At 35.6% G+C, this 18,756-nt stretch overlaps 1 protein-coding gene across 3 annotated transcripts in view; it reads right to left on the reverse strand.

Annotated features, from left to right (window-relative positions):
* Positions 1-18,756, reverse strand: part of SNX29 (sorting nexin 29) — a 101,658-nt gene that overhangs the window by 29,186 nt on the left and 53,716 nt on the right. For 2 of the 3 annotated variants that reach the window (XM_059861209.1, XM_059861211.1), the window contains 2 exons: positions 17,115-17,255; positions 2,454-2,593 (listed from right to left, as the gene is read on the reverse strand). In XM_059861209.1, the coding sequence (XP_059717192.1) occupies positions 2,454-2,593; positions 17,115-17,255 (281 nt within the window). The remainder of the gene's footprint in view (positions 1-2,453; positions 2,594-17,114; positions 17,256-18,756) is intronic. The other variant, XM_059861210.1, reaches the window with a different exon arrangement.

Here is an 18,756-nt window from a genome sequence, read left to right on the forward strand (position 1 = left end):
TGACTCTCAGATAATAAAGGCCATGGAGAGTTCAAATAGCCTAGAAATGATGGCACTTTCAGACACTGATAGAAGGAGCACATTTTAGAAAGGTTCTTTTTATTAATTTAATGCTGCTGCTGTAGCTGCAGCAGAGTTTGATATTTCAGTAAAATGCATTAAAAAGCCATTTTGTCTGCTGCTGTAGATGAAGAATGTAGTTATTTTGCTCAACAGCTGAATTTTTCCAGAATCCCACTAGTATTCCCTGAGAAAACTATCTACTCTAGCCAAGAGAGAATGCTGATACACTTATTATATAAGAAAAAGTTCTCAGGAAATAATTCACAGATCCATGTAGGAACAGAATCTCTGCCATGATGTCCAGATATCACAGAACTTTCCAGTCCATTGTCTCATGCAATGTGTCAAGAATTATGAAATTGCCAAATTTAAAAAAAAACCTCTAAAAATAAACATTTTTTGCCACCTGTGGAACACCCACACCAGGGTTAGCAGCAGTGCAGTGCACCACAGAGGTGTTTAGGAATGGGTGATAAATGATGTTGGCCAATTTCTTTCAGCAAATCTCTCTCCTTACAGATAACTGCATTATTTTGTAACACAATGCTTTGCTAACTAAACTGTACCCATAGAATATTGGAACTTAAATGTGCTCTCAATAAAACTTTGCTCTTTCTGTGAAATTGATTGAATCTCTCCCTACATCACATTTATGAGAAGAAATAGAGTTGGAGAGTTTTATAACAGGGAAATAGTGCTCACTCAGACTTGTGCAGCAGTGGCAGAACCCATTACATGGATTGTGATTTTAATCTGGTCCCATGCAGGTCCCCATACCTGGCACTTCTTTTAATAAACAGAAACATGAGATCTAAATTCGACTTACACACTTAGAAAAGAGATCAGAAAGCAATTGTTTAGGGCTGAGGAGTAAGAGGACACTCTTCTCCCCTCCTGCTTTAGACATAGACATAAGTGGCCAGGAGATTATAAATATACTGTTCTGGAAATGTCATTTCTCAGAACCAAAAAAGAGTGTACTAAATTACTTCTGTATTTCTTAAAATTAAGATTTTAAAAAACCCACTAGAGAAGGAGTATAATGGCATTTATAATTACATTTTACAATTGCAAATGTGTTTTGTATTTGCCCCCTCTTCTTTAAAAAACAAAACTAAGTACAACATAAAAGATCACTTATTTTAAATTGCTCAACAAAAAGCTACACATGGGCACCTCAACTGGAACTTTAAACTATTTCCATCTCTCCATTTCTCAGCTCTTAGTCAAATTCTAGACAATAAGTTCTTAGGGAGCAAAAGGCAAGTCTCTTGAGAAGTTTTCCCCACAAGCATCACCATTTTTAACACCATCAGCAAGATGTCTCATCAAATTCATTTCAAATCCACAGAGAAATTGGAAACTCATGAATGCCATGAAATGTATCTTGGCATTCTTCCACTCATCTATTACATTTTCTAATAAATAGAGCTTTCTTCAAATGCAACTTCAACTTGAAAATCTGACACAAGACCAGGCAATAATACAACTAAATATGTGTGCTGTGATGAAACATATTCATTTGAAATTGGCCTTGAAGCTGCAAATGAATCCACCTGTGGGTTCACAGGCATGGATGCACAATCCCTGCGCAGAGGCTCCTGGACAGCAAATTTCACATGAGGACTTCCTGTAAATGAGTGTTCAACCTATACATAATTTGTGCAGGTGTAGGACTAAAAAACCATTACACTGAAAAATTACAATTGAAAGAACATGACTTTCAAAAACAAATATTCACAAGTATTTTTTCCTAAATAGTTTTAAATATTTACAAATACATGAAGAAATAAGTTTAAAGGGAAAAGGGACAGTTTTACCAGATTATACCCCTTGTATGATGGTTTGAGATTCCTAACAGACAATTGTTATTTCTGGACATATTCAACTTTAACATTAATGAAGTCAAAACATGCATCAGCAGACTGCAAAATTCAGCTAAAAAATGCTCAACAGCTTGACTTTTTTATTTGGTTAGTAAGGACCCTAATAGTGCTCTACACCCATCCCCTCAAAAAAAGATTAAAAAATAACAGAATCCCCACAGCAGCAAAAAACAAAACAAAACTAAGGAAGACCAAATAAAATAAATTAAAAATACCTAATGTTTAAAGAGCATGTATGGATGTAGATTTTAAAGTCACTTAGATATTTCTGAAAGCTTTACACTGTGATTTTCATTCAAAATCCCCATTTAAAAAAACAATCAAAAAATACTCTATTTCTCATATATTTCTTTAAATATAACAAAAGCACCTGCAATCTGAACAGGAGTCTTCTATTTTTAAAAAGCACTGATTTAAAGATTTTGGAGATGCTGGCATTATACTTTAAATTAATCTGTGATGAAAAAACCTTAATATTTTCTTGAGTACTTGACAGATACTTACAGAAAAAAGGGCATCAGCTGAATAAGTGTCTCTTTTTTGGGATTGGCTGTGAATTCTGGCACAGTTTGAATAATTTTGTTCATTACATTCCTTAGGTAATTTTGTAGCTGCTTACGTCGCTCTTCCACAAACTTTGCATCCTAAAAATAGAGAGGAAAAAAATATAAATGGCACAAAGAACATGTTTCTCAACTTCATCATGTAACTAAACAGTCCTGGTAAGCATAAAAATCGATATTTTGATGATCTCTGTTATTATGGCTATATAAATATGCTGGCAATATGCAAAAAACCCCTTGACTCTGTCCTTAGAGATAAAGGAAAATCATGAATCCTAATAAAACCTGTTTCACAAAAACATCCACTGACAGGATGTCAGATCCTCTCCCTGGCAGAATCTGTCTTCTCTGGACCATAAACCACTGCAATCTTAGAGAGGCAGAGCAGAACAGCAGCACAGAGGCTGTGGCATAAAAATTTATGTAATATTTTTGAGATCCAGAATCACCAGTCTTTGCAGGAAATGCTGGCTTACTCCCACAATGTCTCTCCAGTTCACACTTTTCAGATTTTGGGTACACAAACTCCAGAATGGACAAGTATTTGTCCAGCATTTTTATGTTATTAAATAATTATTTATGATGATGTCTTCATATAGATTTTTTTCAATATCATAGCACAACTCTCATTAAAATGTTTACTGAAGTTTCTGTAGCATTTAGATCAGGATTTTATACTATGTTGGCCCAAATAAATAGACTAGTTCTACCAACTCCACATTCTGCTGATGGGCCTAAAAGCGAAAAGTTTATCCCAACCAGCAAGAAGCCAGGCATCCCATAACTTCCATGTCATTTAAACCTTGTCCCTGTGAGGGATGACAGTGACATGGACTATAATCTAAAGGTGCCACATTTCCCAGGAGCAGGGAGCTCTAACAGGTTTACAGTGACATCAGGGCTGGATGCTTTATGCTCAGCCAGAGCGCTCTGTCTCGGGCAGGCTGGCACAGCTCACCTGGTTTAATGTCACAGGGTGTTCTCTAGGCATGAAGCCAAACCTATTATTAGACAGCTACAGCTCTCAAAAACAACCATTATCTAAAAGATGTGTCTATCCAACCTGGATTATTTATGTCTGTAAGAAAAGGAACTGAAATTAATTCTTGTTTCTTGGGGGGAAAAAACCCAAGCCGCCAACAAAACACCATAAATACATTTGACAACACTGAATAAATTCATTGTATGGAAAAGGTTCAGCCCATGCTGCCATGCAGGGGATGCAAATCTGAAGGTTATTGCTTCCTTAGATAGAACAGAACAACACCATCAAAGCAGGGATCCTCCTTCAAGTTGAGGAGAAATTTGCTGTAGCATTCCTAGAACCTTCACTGACATTTTGTTCTGTTCTTCCCTCTCATTAGAAGTTACTAGGAACAAGCATATTTTTAGGAATAACAAATCAGACATAACTGTAGGGACATAATAGAGTAATATGTAAGAAATTGCTGAAGACATCCATACTTACAGACTTTAAAAACTTAAGCAGTGCTTACACTGTTTAATTAAATTCATGAAATTCCAAAATATATACAGATTAATTTTATTTTTGTTTTCTACATATGAACTTACACAGATGTCCAGTCCTGTTTTAACATTCCAGTTCTACATTAATACATTTTATTCAATGTAGTAATGTAATGAAAAAAATAATTAATGTATTCATTAATTAAATAATTTAATGGAGATCTAAGTGAAAATTTTAAAAATCCATATATTATATACTTTGCTATTTCATTTCTATCAATCACATATTTTTTCAGCAACATACACACCAGTTGTGTTGCAAGTGATTTGAAACTCATCCTTTATTAAACCAACAAAGTTGGGGTGTTGGAACTCCCCATAAGCCCCTCTGCAGGGTCACCTGCCCAGCTCCCAGAGCTGAGAGCAGCTGCTGCTGGGACAGGGCAGAGCAGATCTTGCTCCCTGCCCTGCTGCAGGAGGACAAATGTGTGCAACTGAAGCCTACACAAGCTGTTGGGAACATTAAAGCAAACATTTCCATTCATGACAAAACATAATATCACCATAAAATGGAACTATCATAATAAATAAACATGCTCTTCAATGCTTATTAAACAATTAGCATTGAACAGCACCTATGTTACCATATTTTTTCTTTTCACTAAGATTTTTGTTCCCAGTGGATTCTTTGGTGAGGCTCAAGGAACAGCCTTGTGTTCCCCTCTCTCCTCTCTGCAGATCTAAAGCACCACATCACCCCATTGGAGGGACACTTCTTTGCTGCCACCAGCTGCACGGGGATGAAGACAAGACAGGGACTCACGGGAGATGTCTGGGAAGAAGAAAATTTTTTGGAAGAGCTTTGGTTCTGGAAGCTTTAACCACACGAGCAGAGGGGATGTTTGGCACCTGAGCCCTTCAGTTGGAGTCCTCCTGCCCCAGGTGCTGCCAGGCTGTGCCAGGGGCAGGACAATCCTGCTTTGCTCTGTGAGCCACTCACAGCTCAGAGCCCTCCCACGAGCTGCCTCACCCTCACTGCACTTGTTCATTCTATTTCATTGCTTCTGTCAGTTATGTTTCCACAAGAAAACCTCCATTGTTAAATACCACATCCAGCAGCTTTTTCAGTTCTGAAGTTCTTTTGGTCACAAATCTTCAACAACAGTATTTTCAATTCTGAAATTCTTTCAATTACTTTTAAGTTCTCTTAAGCAGAAGTTGCATTCTTTTAGTATTACTTCTGTACTGCAAATGTGTTTAACAAAAAACATCTTCTTTCACAGGAAGGACTTCTGTTATAGACACAGGAGCCAAATGCTGAATGTAGGTACTTTCCATCCCTTATGTTACTCTAAAGAGTCTCCTTGACTACAGAAAACATAGGACTTTTCTAATTAAGACTGCCAGAACATGCTTAGGGAAGGCACTTTTTGCTGTTTACAGCTGAACAAATTAATGCTCATTACATGGCTATTTTTCTGCCATTTGTCCAAGAAAAAGGCAGAACATCCCAGAAATAAAAACCCAGCCTGAAAACAGTTAAAAATGTTCTTTTACTCTGACATGAACTTGATCTGTAAAACAAACACCAAGCAATCTACCATGAAATTCTGTACCATGTACTACGGCTCGTTGTCCTCACCAGAAGTAATGTAAACCAAGGTCAAAATGATTCAGCTCCAGGTCTGCACTTTATCATTAAACGTGCATTTTGCAGCAGCAGGTTGGCTACTCAGAGCAATGATTTTAGCACAGAGCTGTTACTGCCAAGCTGTTGCAGTAATAAAGAGTTTTTGTCACAATATAGTAAACAGAACAACTGGTAACAGAAAAACACAACTGGCTCAAAGCCTGGCCAATTTTTTCAGTCTTAAATTATCAAAAGGTACGTATAACCTTCTTTTCATTGGGCCCAATTATCCACAGCAGAAATCTAGGTAGTACTAGACATTCCAACTTGTAAACAAACACCTACTTTTATTTACAAGGAAAAAATACAGGGAAATTTTTTTTGCTGTGGGTTTGTATCAGTGACACCCACCTCCTACTTTTAGTAGATGTCTTTGGTGATTCTATGAGTTGATACAAGCCAATGTTTGCATATGTACTCACACAGAAAACAAAGATCTCCCCCTAAGGTTCAATATACACACTTACCTACACTTGATGTGAATGTACTTTGGGGACAAAGTAATTTTGTTTAAATTATCAATATTTGCAAGACACCTTTGCATTTTCACATTATTAAAGGTTAGATTTCATAGTTTCATTTTTAGGGAAACAAATACATACACAAAGATCAAGTAACAGTACTTAAATAAAGACCCACTTTTTCACTGAAGTTTTTTAGGCAGATTTTCTAAAAAATAAAACTGCTACTGTTTCTGCACAAACTACAGCGAAATTAACTACCCCACAGTTCAAGAACACACAGTTTTGATTAAGAGACCACAAAATTTCAGTTAACAAGCAAAAAGCTCCTTCAGATTACAGAAACAACAAAACACATCTGGTAAAATATTTTTAATCTGAAAATCATGTCTCCCAAAATGTTGTATGAGATTCTTTTTAACTGATAACTTGCCACATTTCTTCTGCCCATAGCAGAATGCCAGTATCAAATTACAAATAGCTAAATATTGTAGTAAATAATGGACAAGTTATAGACTCTCAACATCATCTTCTAATATATGTTAAGGTGTAAAACCAAGAAGCAGAGTCTTGATATACCATATTTTATGTCATGTTCTTTTGCAGTTTTTCATTACAAGCCAAGTTCATTCCCACTTGCAGTTTAAATTGTTTCACACAACTGCTGGTCTTTTATACACACTGCTAGTATGGAACAGATGGTGAAACACTGATATTCTTCATTATTAATGGGACAGCTCACTTAAGACGTTTCAAATATTTTCCAGGAGCTTTTGGAAATGCTATGATTGCCATGGTTACCTGCCATGATTTAGGGACAGATAAAACACTTTTAGATTCTGAGTTTGATGCTGCTGCAACCAACATCAAACCCACTGCTCCTGAGGTTCTAACCATTATTTAGCATTTAATCAACCTCCTGCTGGTAGCACAGGGGAAAAAGATAACCCAAACAAAACACCTGAGGGCTCAATCCAACTCAATTAAGATAAAAGGAAATATGAAATAAAAGAAAATGTGGCTTTAGGACTTTAATCAGCCTCTGATACTATACAAAGCATCCCATCCTAAATTAAGCTGACAATAATGCTATTGAAAGTTGAACCTGCAAATGCAGGAATAAACTCAGGTTATTCTAACGCAGCCTAATATTTTCCATCATCTTGGCCAACCAGTCTTAACAAAATTATCATATCAGTTTTTATCTATTTATGAGGCACCAAATGCTAGCCTCAAAATGAAGCTGGCAATCAGAAGCTGAGATGGGAGCTAATTAAATATTCAATTGCTGAGTCATTCTCACTAGTTTGTAATTAAAAGTTATATAGCAAATATTCAATTCACAGACCAACTGACACCTTTACACAGATCACAGTAAAATATAACTTCAGTACATCTGTCCTTAAGTAGCTATTGCATCATAAAACTTTTAGGAAGGTACAGGTTCCAATCCTAAATATACCAGATGCCACAATATTACACAAAAATCATCTCAAAATTATTGAAACTACATAAACTTTAAATTTCCATCTTACTTGTATTGCCAGATTCTGTATGGAGAACCAGGCCAGCATTATTCAACATAACAAGGGGATACAATACATGAAATTGTCATTTTCCCCATCACAGTGTGAGATTTTTTTGTCCATTTACTGTTCAGTGGAACAAACAGCAATTTAAGAGGATGAGATACAAAGAAGAAATCAAGGAACTGTCAGTTTTGAAAAGAAATCTATTTTCCTTTAAACAGAGATTTAGTACATAATTGTAGTTATTACTCTGTGTTTCTCTGCTAAAATAGCTGATGCATTTCCATCTCCAGCTCAGGGCTCATTTCAATGGTACCAGAAAAGTGCTTTTAGATAAAGTAGTTTGGAAAAGGCATTGCTGCAAACCCAGCCAGTAGCAGACATGCTGAGGGTGAGCTACAGTCCTGCAGTGCCCTCAGTCAAGCGCCAGTTTATTCAAAGCAGCATTTTAATCAGTAAATGTGCCAACAAAAAAAGAAAGCTTGAGAATAAATCTCAAACTGATCTCTTTTTAGTGTTGTGGTTAATGGCACTGTTAGAAAAAGAACTCGGTAATGTTATGCTAATAAAATCCAGTGTCATCTAAATATTTTGTTATTTAAAGACATATGCCAACCATGTGTTAATTTGTCAACTGGTCAGGAATCAACTGTTAATTAAAATGCATCAATAAAAAACTGCAGCAAGACCCCTAGGCCTCATCTCTTGCTCAGCTGTTGAATAGAGAAACACTATTTCTGTTTTCTCCTCAGATAAAGTCTTAGCAGTCTACCCTATAATTTTATTCAGGAGATTCTGCAAACTACAACACAAGAGCTCATGAAATTGAGATCCATTTTTTCACCAGCGTATATTACAGTAATAACTATCAACAATATTAGTTAAAATGTGTCTCAGTTCAGTGCTTCTCTCCAACACTGCAGTTTTCTTTCCTAATTTCATCCTTTAATCTGGTTGAAAATGCCCTGAAGACCAATAAAGACAGACTCTGAATTTAAAATAACAACAAAATAACCCACCTCAAAACTCTTTAGAAACATGGTACAGACACTGCTTACAATGTACAAGCTTCTATATACAGTAAGCTTACAGTGTTAAAAAAAACCAACAATAAATTGATTTAAAAAATCAATAATGAAAAAAAAATCTAGAATTTTACATGAGAATTAAGTTTAATAAAAATTTTATTCAGACACATTCTGATGAGATGATTGTGTTTTCTAATATATAAGTTCAATTAATGAGGAATATTGATATTAAGTGCCCATAATTTATTGTGCCTTCATGCAAAGATATTTTACATGATATAATGAAAAAAACCCGAATTTTTCATGCAGGAAGTGCCTACAGCATTTCACATGATCTGAAGTATTTAATATTTTGTTTTCTTTCTAAAAAATTAACACTAAATATCTTTAGTACCAGCAACTACCCAAAAAGCTGGATAGCAACTAAGATAAAAATTTTTCAATATTTATAAAACAATACATTTCGGGAAGGAGAGGTGAAGTCAAGCAAACTGATATGTAAGGAAAGGGAAAAATGTGGGTAAAATTTCAAATTCAAAAAAAGAACGTATTCCTTTTATTTTTGTAATTAGGTGTCCCTGTTAAGATTTCTCTGAAAGGAAGTTTATTAATCCAAGTAACTTGGTAATTTAGCATCATCACCACAATAAGAAATAAATATAGAAAACTTATTTTTATATTTTCATTTTATACCAGGAGGCTACTAGAATATCTAAATGACGCATGAGTTGTTATAAAACTGCCATATTTTTATCTAGCAGTTGTCCAAGCAGCATGTAAATTACTTTCCTTTTTTTCCCCATAATGTCATGATGCAAAGCAACACCATCTGAACTGTTTCTATGGGCTCTATATTCAATAATTTGTTAGAATAAATTGCTTCTCTTGATTATAGCATTACAAGACAGCGAGAATAAAAACATCTCTTGACAGGCAAAGTTTTGGTTTGTAGACCCTAAATAGTCTGTATTCCTTCTTCCTAAACATCAACAGCAATTAGTAGGAAATTTTTGTAACTTGAAAAGAAAATGACTCAATTCACTATTTCATTGAAATGGTGCCCTTGAGCACCAAATGAACAGATTAATTCAGTGAGACATTCTGATGGAGATGGAGAAGCACGAGCTGGAGAACTGTTTACCTTTTAAATTAAAGCCCTGAAAATGAAATGTGCTGCTCTGCACTCTGCTCAATTTAACCTTCATGCCGAGTTTCAGGTAACCCAGACATTTCATGCCACACAATGGCAAGCATTTACTATAAAGTATTTGTCATATAAAAGCCAACCATTTCCTGCTGACTTATTTCTCTTCTCTTGGATACTGATATGACAAAAAAATGGAAATGAAGAAAAACTGAAGGCTCTTTTCTAAGTGCTGTATACATAAAATATCAACTGCAGTCTTATGCAGTAGAAAACCCAGAGGATCTGGATTCAAATTCTGAAATACTCTGTATTCCCCCTTAGTGTGCAGGTGACAGTGTTAGGAAACAGGTGGGCTGTGACTAGAAATCCTAATGACTATGCCAAGAGTCACATTATTTTTATTTCTATTTGTACGGTACCCCAATTAAGTTACATATTTCAAAACCAGATTATATTCATTTAGTCCCAATTGCTATTTTAAAGCTTGAGAACTGAACTTTTCAGCTACAAAGTAACACAGTGAAATTGCAACACAAAAGTTTCTTTTGTGGCTTTAGAAAGGGGCAAAAACTCTGGTATATTATAGAATTATCACATACAACCATATATGAGATTAATTTGAGCTCCTTTCCTGGTTTGAACACAATACAAATGGGTCCATTTCTTTTCCTTTTACCCACACTATAGCACAAGCATATCTGTCAAACACATATTAACTACAGTTTTTCCTATAACCCACAAAGCAAAAGACTGTATGAAAATCAGTCAATACACCAGTTAAGCCCACTAAGAGGGTTGAAAATTAAAAATCCACTTACTTTGAAAGTCAAGAATAATACAGAATTTAAGCTTCTATATTACATCATACCTAAGTAGCATTACTGAAAGCAATATTTAACTTCAAATTTTTAACATGTAAGTTGAGGATTTATATTTTCAAAGCTTTTCTCCTTTAATAAATGTATCCCAAATCTAAAACATCAGAGTCATAATTTTCTACCAATTCTACTTGAAGACACTGGATATCAAAGCTTAGTACCAAGAAACATTATTTCCCCCCTGTCCCATATGCATTAACAAGTTTTGCTTTCTTCTCATCTGACTTTGACAAACTAATCTGATGAAAGATGGTTCCTGTGAGCTCCTAAATCTCACTGAGGACAAAAACAGATCTATCTGTACTTCTGATTCAATGCAGGCCAAACACATACTTAAATTTTAGCATGACCTGAATTGCTTTGCTGAATTTGGACAGAAAAACAGCCAAATCTAAAATGAAATTACTTCCTCCTCTAAGATTCTTCCTGCACCATCCTCTTTCAAGCATTCCATATGTCTTCTGTTATTGTCTATGTACGAGTTAAACAGGAATTGTTATACCTCCCATTTTCAAATACATATTTTATGTGGGAGGGGTGTGTGTGTTTCTTAAAAAACCTCGTTCCTACCATGCTGCTTCCCTTTGCAAAGGGACTTCAGTTCCTCCATCATCTGGTCTAAAAGCAGCTTTAGGGGGTACTGTCTGTGAATAGACAGGTCCTGCTCACCCAAAACGGCAATCAGCTTTTACAGGAGAGAAATGCATGACAGAGGTTACACAGCAGTGACACCATGTGAAACCCTTAACAGCAAAAATGCTAACACTCAAACTCTAATTTGAATGGCTTCAAATTTCTTTTTATATATATGACCTTCATATTTATATATTTTTTCATCTATATATACACACACACCAAGCCAGACAACTCCACTTGACAAACTTCCTTAAAAACCAATAAACACTATAAGCACAGGAGCAAGCTCTATTGTTTTCTTTTACTTGCAATAAAATCTTTATCTTCTCTGCTTTTTAATCTTAAAATAGTTATCCTGCAGCCTGTCTTAAACTCTTCACTATCTTCAGCAACAGGTAAACACACCAAACACTGATAAAAGGCAGTTTTGCTGTTGGGAACAAAAGAAAAGGAATCCATCTGCACTCTGTGAGCAAAGGCAAGTTTCCACTGACATTAATGGGAGAGAGACAGAGCTCCTGGGAGCAGAACTTGCAGAATCACAACATACATTCCAGAGGCCAACTTCATATAGATCCCAAATGGGGTCTGAAGTTGTCATATGCAGGTTTATGTATATGTATATATACACCAATATAATCTTTTTAAATACATGCATATGATATCTTTGAACTTTTTAAAATAGGGACATATACAAATTAATCTACAATTGAAGTCAGCCACTGATAGGTGAAGAGTACATATTCATTTTATTGAAGTAACATTTGAACCATTCATTTAGAGTTCTGTATTATTCCCCCAATGCAACTGAGAAGGCACAGCAAAGTCACTCTTCTGATCTCAGCAAAGTGCTGTGTATCCTTCCCATGCAGGGTATCCAGTATTTTAAAGGAAAGCAGAGGATATCATACAGTCAAGTCAGCACTCAGGGCAAAGCTACCTGATTCAGTTTCTCCTCACTTAGACAATCAGTGAATTCAGGTCTTCAGTGGAACCAAAGAACCATTTCTATTTTGATATGCCCTTTACTGGGACAACACTCTTGCAAGAGGATTCTTAATTAGATCTTTACTCAATTACTATTATCTGCCCAATGTAGAAGCAGCAACTGGGATTTTAAGGCTGCTGCAATATTTAAAAAATAGACTAGTCAGTCCAGTAAATATGCAGGTATTAATATTTAATCACTATTTTGAGAGACATCAACACAACACCAGCAAAGGCTCAGAAGCCAAATGTAAGCTAAAAGTTACCTTAAATGAAGAAAGATAAATTGTATTTGTATGCAAAAATCTACAAGGAACCCTTTTCAATCAAGTGCTGATTGTATAAAGCTCCTCCTCACAAGCTTCCCAAAGCAGGCACACTGCAGAGCTGCCCCATGGAACCCAGCCTGTCCTGGGCAGCACTGCCAGGAAGGCAGCAGTGGCCAACAGTGAGAATGGACAGATGAGTTCAAAAGACCCAAAGTACCTGAAGACTTGTTAAAAGGAAAAAATCTCTCATGCAAGAAAAATCAGTTTGAAATTATAAACCTTGGTATATACATAGGAAATACTGAGCAAATCACAAACCAGCCTGATATATGGGGAACTTGTCTTAAAATGACAAAACCTGAACAGCTCAAATGTTAACAATACAGTTGAAATTTGCAAGTTTTAAATAAATTTACCTGCATGTTAAAAATAATTAAAATATACACTAAGTATATGACATTTCTCTTATACACACACAACAGAAAGGAATAAATATATTTCTTCTTTTACTCAAACAAAGCATTGATGAATTGAAAAAAGAACTCTTATTCTTGTCAGGATATTCAAGGATTTTGACAACTATTTGCTACCAGCACTGAAAGATCATTAGTAGAAGATACAGAGCATGGGGACTAGTATATATGAAAATTAATACCTGGACTACTGCCAGCTTTATTGTTTTCCTTCAGTAAATATCTAACTAGATTCAAAGCAACATTTATAAAAGAAATTGTTCTCTTCCCTGCTTTATTTCAGTTCAAACTTTAGTTCAAATTAATTCAAATGTTAAACTAATATGCTGACAATGAGGTTACCAAGCTGAAAGGCAAATGCACACTCTTCTTTGTAATTGCAAAAAGGTTACTTGTCCAAAGCAGTATTCTTTCCTCTCTTCAGCTATTTTTCAACTAATTGGTTTTCTGTTGTTAAATTTAGGTTTTGTCAAGCATTAAAGCTAATTTTTAATATTACACACATAATTTGTTGAAATACCATGAACAGGAACTTTTAAGGTAAATTGTCCCAACTGAAGGAAAACAAATGAAAGGCAAAAATACATTACAAACATAATGATCAAGATTTATATTATTATTAATAATGAGTTATAATTGTTAAATATTTTCAAATTCCACTACTACTTGATGAAGATATATAATCTTTGATTTTCCAACTTTTTAAAATACTCATTCAGCTGAAATTCTGCTCTCTTTTTGCATTTTCCCAATGTCAAACTCTGCAACTTTGCATTTGAATCTGACCTCCCTGACTTCCACTGCAGTAAAAAGGGAAAATATGGATGAAAATTAATACTTCTCTGTATTTTATTCCACATTACTCTCTTCTAGTAAAGTTCCCTCCTCTGAGCTCCAATATTTTGCACAGCAAAGCACTGGACACTCTTGTGTCAGTCTGCAGGAGTGATTCCAGGTCATTCTGCAGAATATGGTGTCCTCTTGTGGTCCTGGAGGTTCCTAAATCTGGGGCATGTAACTGAACATGAAATTCAGTGCTGGTTTCAATTACAGCAAGACCCCTGGATGCCTCTGGCATCTACAATAAACACATCACCTTCATTAACCCCACACTACAGAGTGCACTGTATGTGGGATGCAGTGAATAAACTCATCCAGGTACTGACCTGAAGGATATAAAAGGATCAATGCCATTTTCCAAAAGCTGTAAAATGATCATTTTTAGCCATTTACACGTGGAGGACTGGTTTTTACCAATATGTTAATTGGGCATCAAATAACACTGAGAAGTTGTAAAAGAAATGAAAACCATAGACTAACGTAAGAGATACTTTTGTTAGCAGAATTCAGCTACTGAACCTCTTCTTTAGGCATTGATTTACAACTGTATTGATTAATCTAGAAATGGGAAGACAGCTCCAATTCTATCAAAACCAGCAAAAGTAATATCAGAGAGAAAAAATATCTATTGAAATCTAACTGCATATTTAAAGGTAAATGTACTTTGGTAGCTACTACATTTAAAAAGCAGCATTGATAAAAGTAGTATTGGCAATATCTTTTCTAATGTTTATTACCAAACACTTCCACATGTAACATCCTGCACAAATCCTCATCCTAAACTGAAAGTTCTGCAGAATTCCAAGACAGACATTCCTGTTGTCATCTTATTGCAGGGGTTCCATATTGTTGTCTACTTCTCACAAAAGTTTCACACCTTCTTGGTACTTTCTTGTGGGCTGCTCTTCGGAGCGCTGACTCTTTCTTCTTCACAAAGCAGCCAACTGACTCCAGCTCCCTTCTCACCCAGCCACCCCACTCTTTTATAGCACTCTTCTTCTCATTGCTTACAGCTGTGCCTGTTAAAGCCAGGTCTCTTCCTAACCTTTGGTAATTGGCCCAGCTGCAACTCCTTAGGGGTGAGATTACTTTCTACACTATCTTTATTTTCTTATATTCTACCCCCTACACATTCATTCCCACATGAATTAATTAATTTTATACTAAATTTTTAAACCTTCCTTTTAAACCTTCAACTGGACATGGAAAGCAGGGCCATCTCAGAGCCTTTAACCCATCTCAGTCAGCCACACAACACAGTTATTTTCCAAATGGTACTAATTCTGTGACACACAGAAAATAGCCCCACTAAAAGGACAAAAATCTGCCTGCACAATGTGCTGTGCAAAACAACTCCAGTGTGACAAACTGAGCCTTGCACAGCTGAGGTGACAATGTGACTCTGTGACTTGCCAGGTCACAACCACAGCACTGCCTCACGTCTCATCACAGGAGACTTTCAGGAGTGCAAGGGATGGCAGCCACTTCTGACTGTAAAGAACAAACCCTTTCTCTGAGATCTGATAAGTGGTTGTGGTTTATGCAAGATTGAGGTAGAATTTTGGCTCAAAGCTAAAGCACCATAAGAATAAGCAATGCAAATTTTTTAATGAGTTGCTCAACTGATAATTTTATATGCATCAACTGTGCAACTGAAGTTGTAACTCAATTAGTATTTAAAGTAATTAAAGATGAAAGGGTATCCAAAAAAGCTTAAAAGGCGTCTTTTGTAATTTACTGAAGTGGCTGATACTCCACCACTTCAAAAAAAAAGGAGAATTAGTTATGTAACAAAGAAGAAAATGCCTGGTTTCCATTACAAACTCATCCACTAAAAATTAAATGAAAAATGCATGATCTTCTAATAGATGGAAAAAAAAGCAGGAAAGCTCTCATAGGTACTCCCATTTCCCCAGTCGGCAGGCAATGAACCACATTAACTAGACCTTATGCCAAGCAAACAGACACATGGATTTCATTGATAAATCTCCTATATGTTTGGATCACCACCACCCATCCCAAATTATGTGCATCATGCCATTTCACACGAGTCAAACTTACCTACTCATTTTTACAAAACACCTGGGAAATCATTGGAACTCAAAGTCACTAACACAGACAAAGGACGATTGTGGCATTTTAATAATATATCTATTACTGTGATCTTAAACCAAACACAATGTCCTGAAGATCTGAGTTTGGCAGTCATTATGTCAGCTGTCTTTTGATGACTACATGGATCACTATAGTTGGAGCTTCTAAAATATTTTAAATAAGAACTTTGATACAAAGGCCAAAAAAAAGTAAAAAGAGAAAGTCCTATGTAAAAGCTAAAAAAATTGATTAACCTTAAAAACTAATTTAAGAACTCAGCAGATTAGTAAAGATGTTTCAGTCATAAACACAATTTAAATCTCCAATATATTGGAGATTTTACTTGTGGTAGCTAAATAAAACTTTTAGATAATTCCTACATTGCAAAGGAAAATTACTTCAATTACTTCTCAGTCCTTGCTGGACTTGCAGTGTACATTGCAAAGTGTATTTACGCTCTTGATCAGTTGAAAGTTTTGATGATTAAAGATTTTAATTACATGGCACTACATATTTACTACATACATACAACAACATTTACTGTTTCATTTCAAAATCCCTATATGACAGGGGAACACAAATTCCCATTTAAGAATGGCAGGGCTAAGAGACAAAGACAGATTACAGGAATTAAGTACCTGAATGTCTTTAAAAAGCAGGTCTAAAGAACTTTGAAGTGTTGCTGAAGAGAGCAGGAATTCAAGGAATTTAGATTGATACTTTTTGAAATTTAGAGAAAGATTTGATGAATTAGTCACCAGTGTTAATTGCTGGCTTTTTTTTTTTTTTTTTTTTTTTTTTTTTTTTTTTTTTTTTGGAGAGAAATGGAAAAGAGATTTCATTTTACATACAGGGCTGTCCAGTAGAGTTTTTGAGGGCTTGTGCATTTGTGTATATCACCAATATTTCATTCAGTTAAACTTCTCAGTAAGTGGAAAAACCAATGCATTACCTACATCAGTGAATCTCCACCTGGTAGGGGGAAAGTCTATAAAAACAGCAGGTACTAGCAGGTGTGAAATAAATTTGAGTCACCTCATTTTTTATGTATGGATAAGCGAGGTTTTTCCCCCAACTTTTACAGATACTGTGAGTTCAAGTACCTTGTTTCCAATGGCCTTTTTTGGTGGGAAGTTAAAAGTCCTCACTTGCTGGTACTTATTCTGTAATTTCTGATGCAAGCTTCTGAACTCTGCATACCTCCGATAGACATTCCACTCATCATCCTTTATCCTGATATAAACCTGCAAAACACAGACAGGGCAGGGAATAATGTAAAGACAAGCAGGGCTGGTGTGTGTCCTTCACTCCTCAAAGCCTCCTGGCTCAGCACCTCAATGTGAGGCACCACAAGCTCCAGGGCCCCACGACCCCAGATCCATGTCTGACTGCATTTGCTGTTGCTGTTGCACATGTCATTAACCTCATTCTCTCCCTTCTCCCTTTTCCTCCTCTTTCTCTCTCTTTCTCTTATTTTAATCAAGACAAACACAGCTTGCTCATTTTAACATGACTCTGGGGCAACCATGGCAGCACTTCTTGTTACCATGGTTTCCAGCATATTCTACTACCCAGTGACCAAAGGGAAAAAATAATTTAATACCACTATGAAATTGATTTCTATGTCCTCAACACAGTTTTTCAACTTTGTAAATTAGCTTTGTAGCATCAGAATTGCAAAACCTAATTTTATCCAAAGTATGAAACTTAATTTACTTCCTAACAAAATTACATTGAAAACTAAACTAGAAATTTTATTGTTTGGAAAATAAACAGAGTTCATTCTTTCTGCTTGTATAGGACATTAAGTATAATTTAACACAGCTGTAGTTTTTGTGATTCTGTTTTTGTTTGCTGCTCATTATTTCATGAGCCTATTACCAATTACATGCTAAATATTCACTTTCTCTAGGAAAATGTCATGCAGAAGTGAAATATACTTACAGAAAACTGAGATTTCACTCTTTCCTAGGCAATGGCACAGTTTAAAAGAATGCTGAAACAGCACAAGTCAGAAACTCTAAACCAAACATCAGAACTTAAGATCCAGAGTGACCTTTCCCTCTGCTCCTTCAATGGAATCTGTAGTTTATTCATCCGTGCATATGTGTGTGTGTGTGTTAATAATCTCGATATTCTTCTATTCTATCAGGAATTAAACTGGAACAGTACTGATAACACTGCCTTGCAGCTCCAAAATCCCCCAGTAATTTAGTAGTAAACTGTAAGGCAAATATCAGGAGAACACTTATGTAAAAAAGCAACACCAACCACCGTCACACAGAGTGGGCAGTAACAACTGTATTTTTGTGGAAACTAGATAAAAATAAAATTTGGATTTTGATGTGGCCAATTTCAACACCGAATGGCAGCTTTTCCTGGTGACTGAAGCATGGTCCTTCTCTTTGAGATATTGCAAGCCCTTCAGAGAAAAAAATTCAATTTTCCTAAGGACTGGTAGTGTTTCAGAGATTAAGTGAATATCTTCTCCCACAAATGCTGCCCATGCTTTGGTCTTTCTGAAGTTCTCTCTTCAGACACCTAGTTTCTCAAATTTATAGGAGGCTTCTTTGCAACAAAATACAATATATTATGCAGATACCATGTAAATTTTGTCAAATTAGAATATTTCAGTGTAGAAAACACTAACTTGTTTTCTACAGGAAGACTATCATTCCAAAGAAGGAATGCTATAATTCCAAAATTAGCACATCTAAATTTAAAAGATTCAGAGTATTGTGAATT

This window comes from Haemorhous mexicanus, chromosome 17 (assembly GCF_027477595.1).
Source record: "Haemorhous mexicanus isolate bHaeMex1 chromosome 17, bHaeMex1.pri, whole genome shotgun sequence".
NCBI classification, from domain to species: Eukaryota; Metazoa; Chordata; class Aves; order Passeriformes; family Fringillidae; genus Haemorhous; species Haemorhous mexicanus.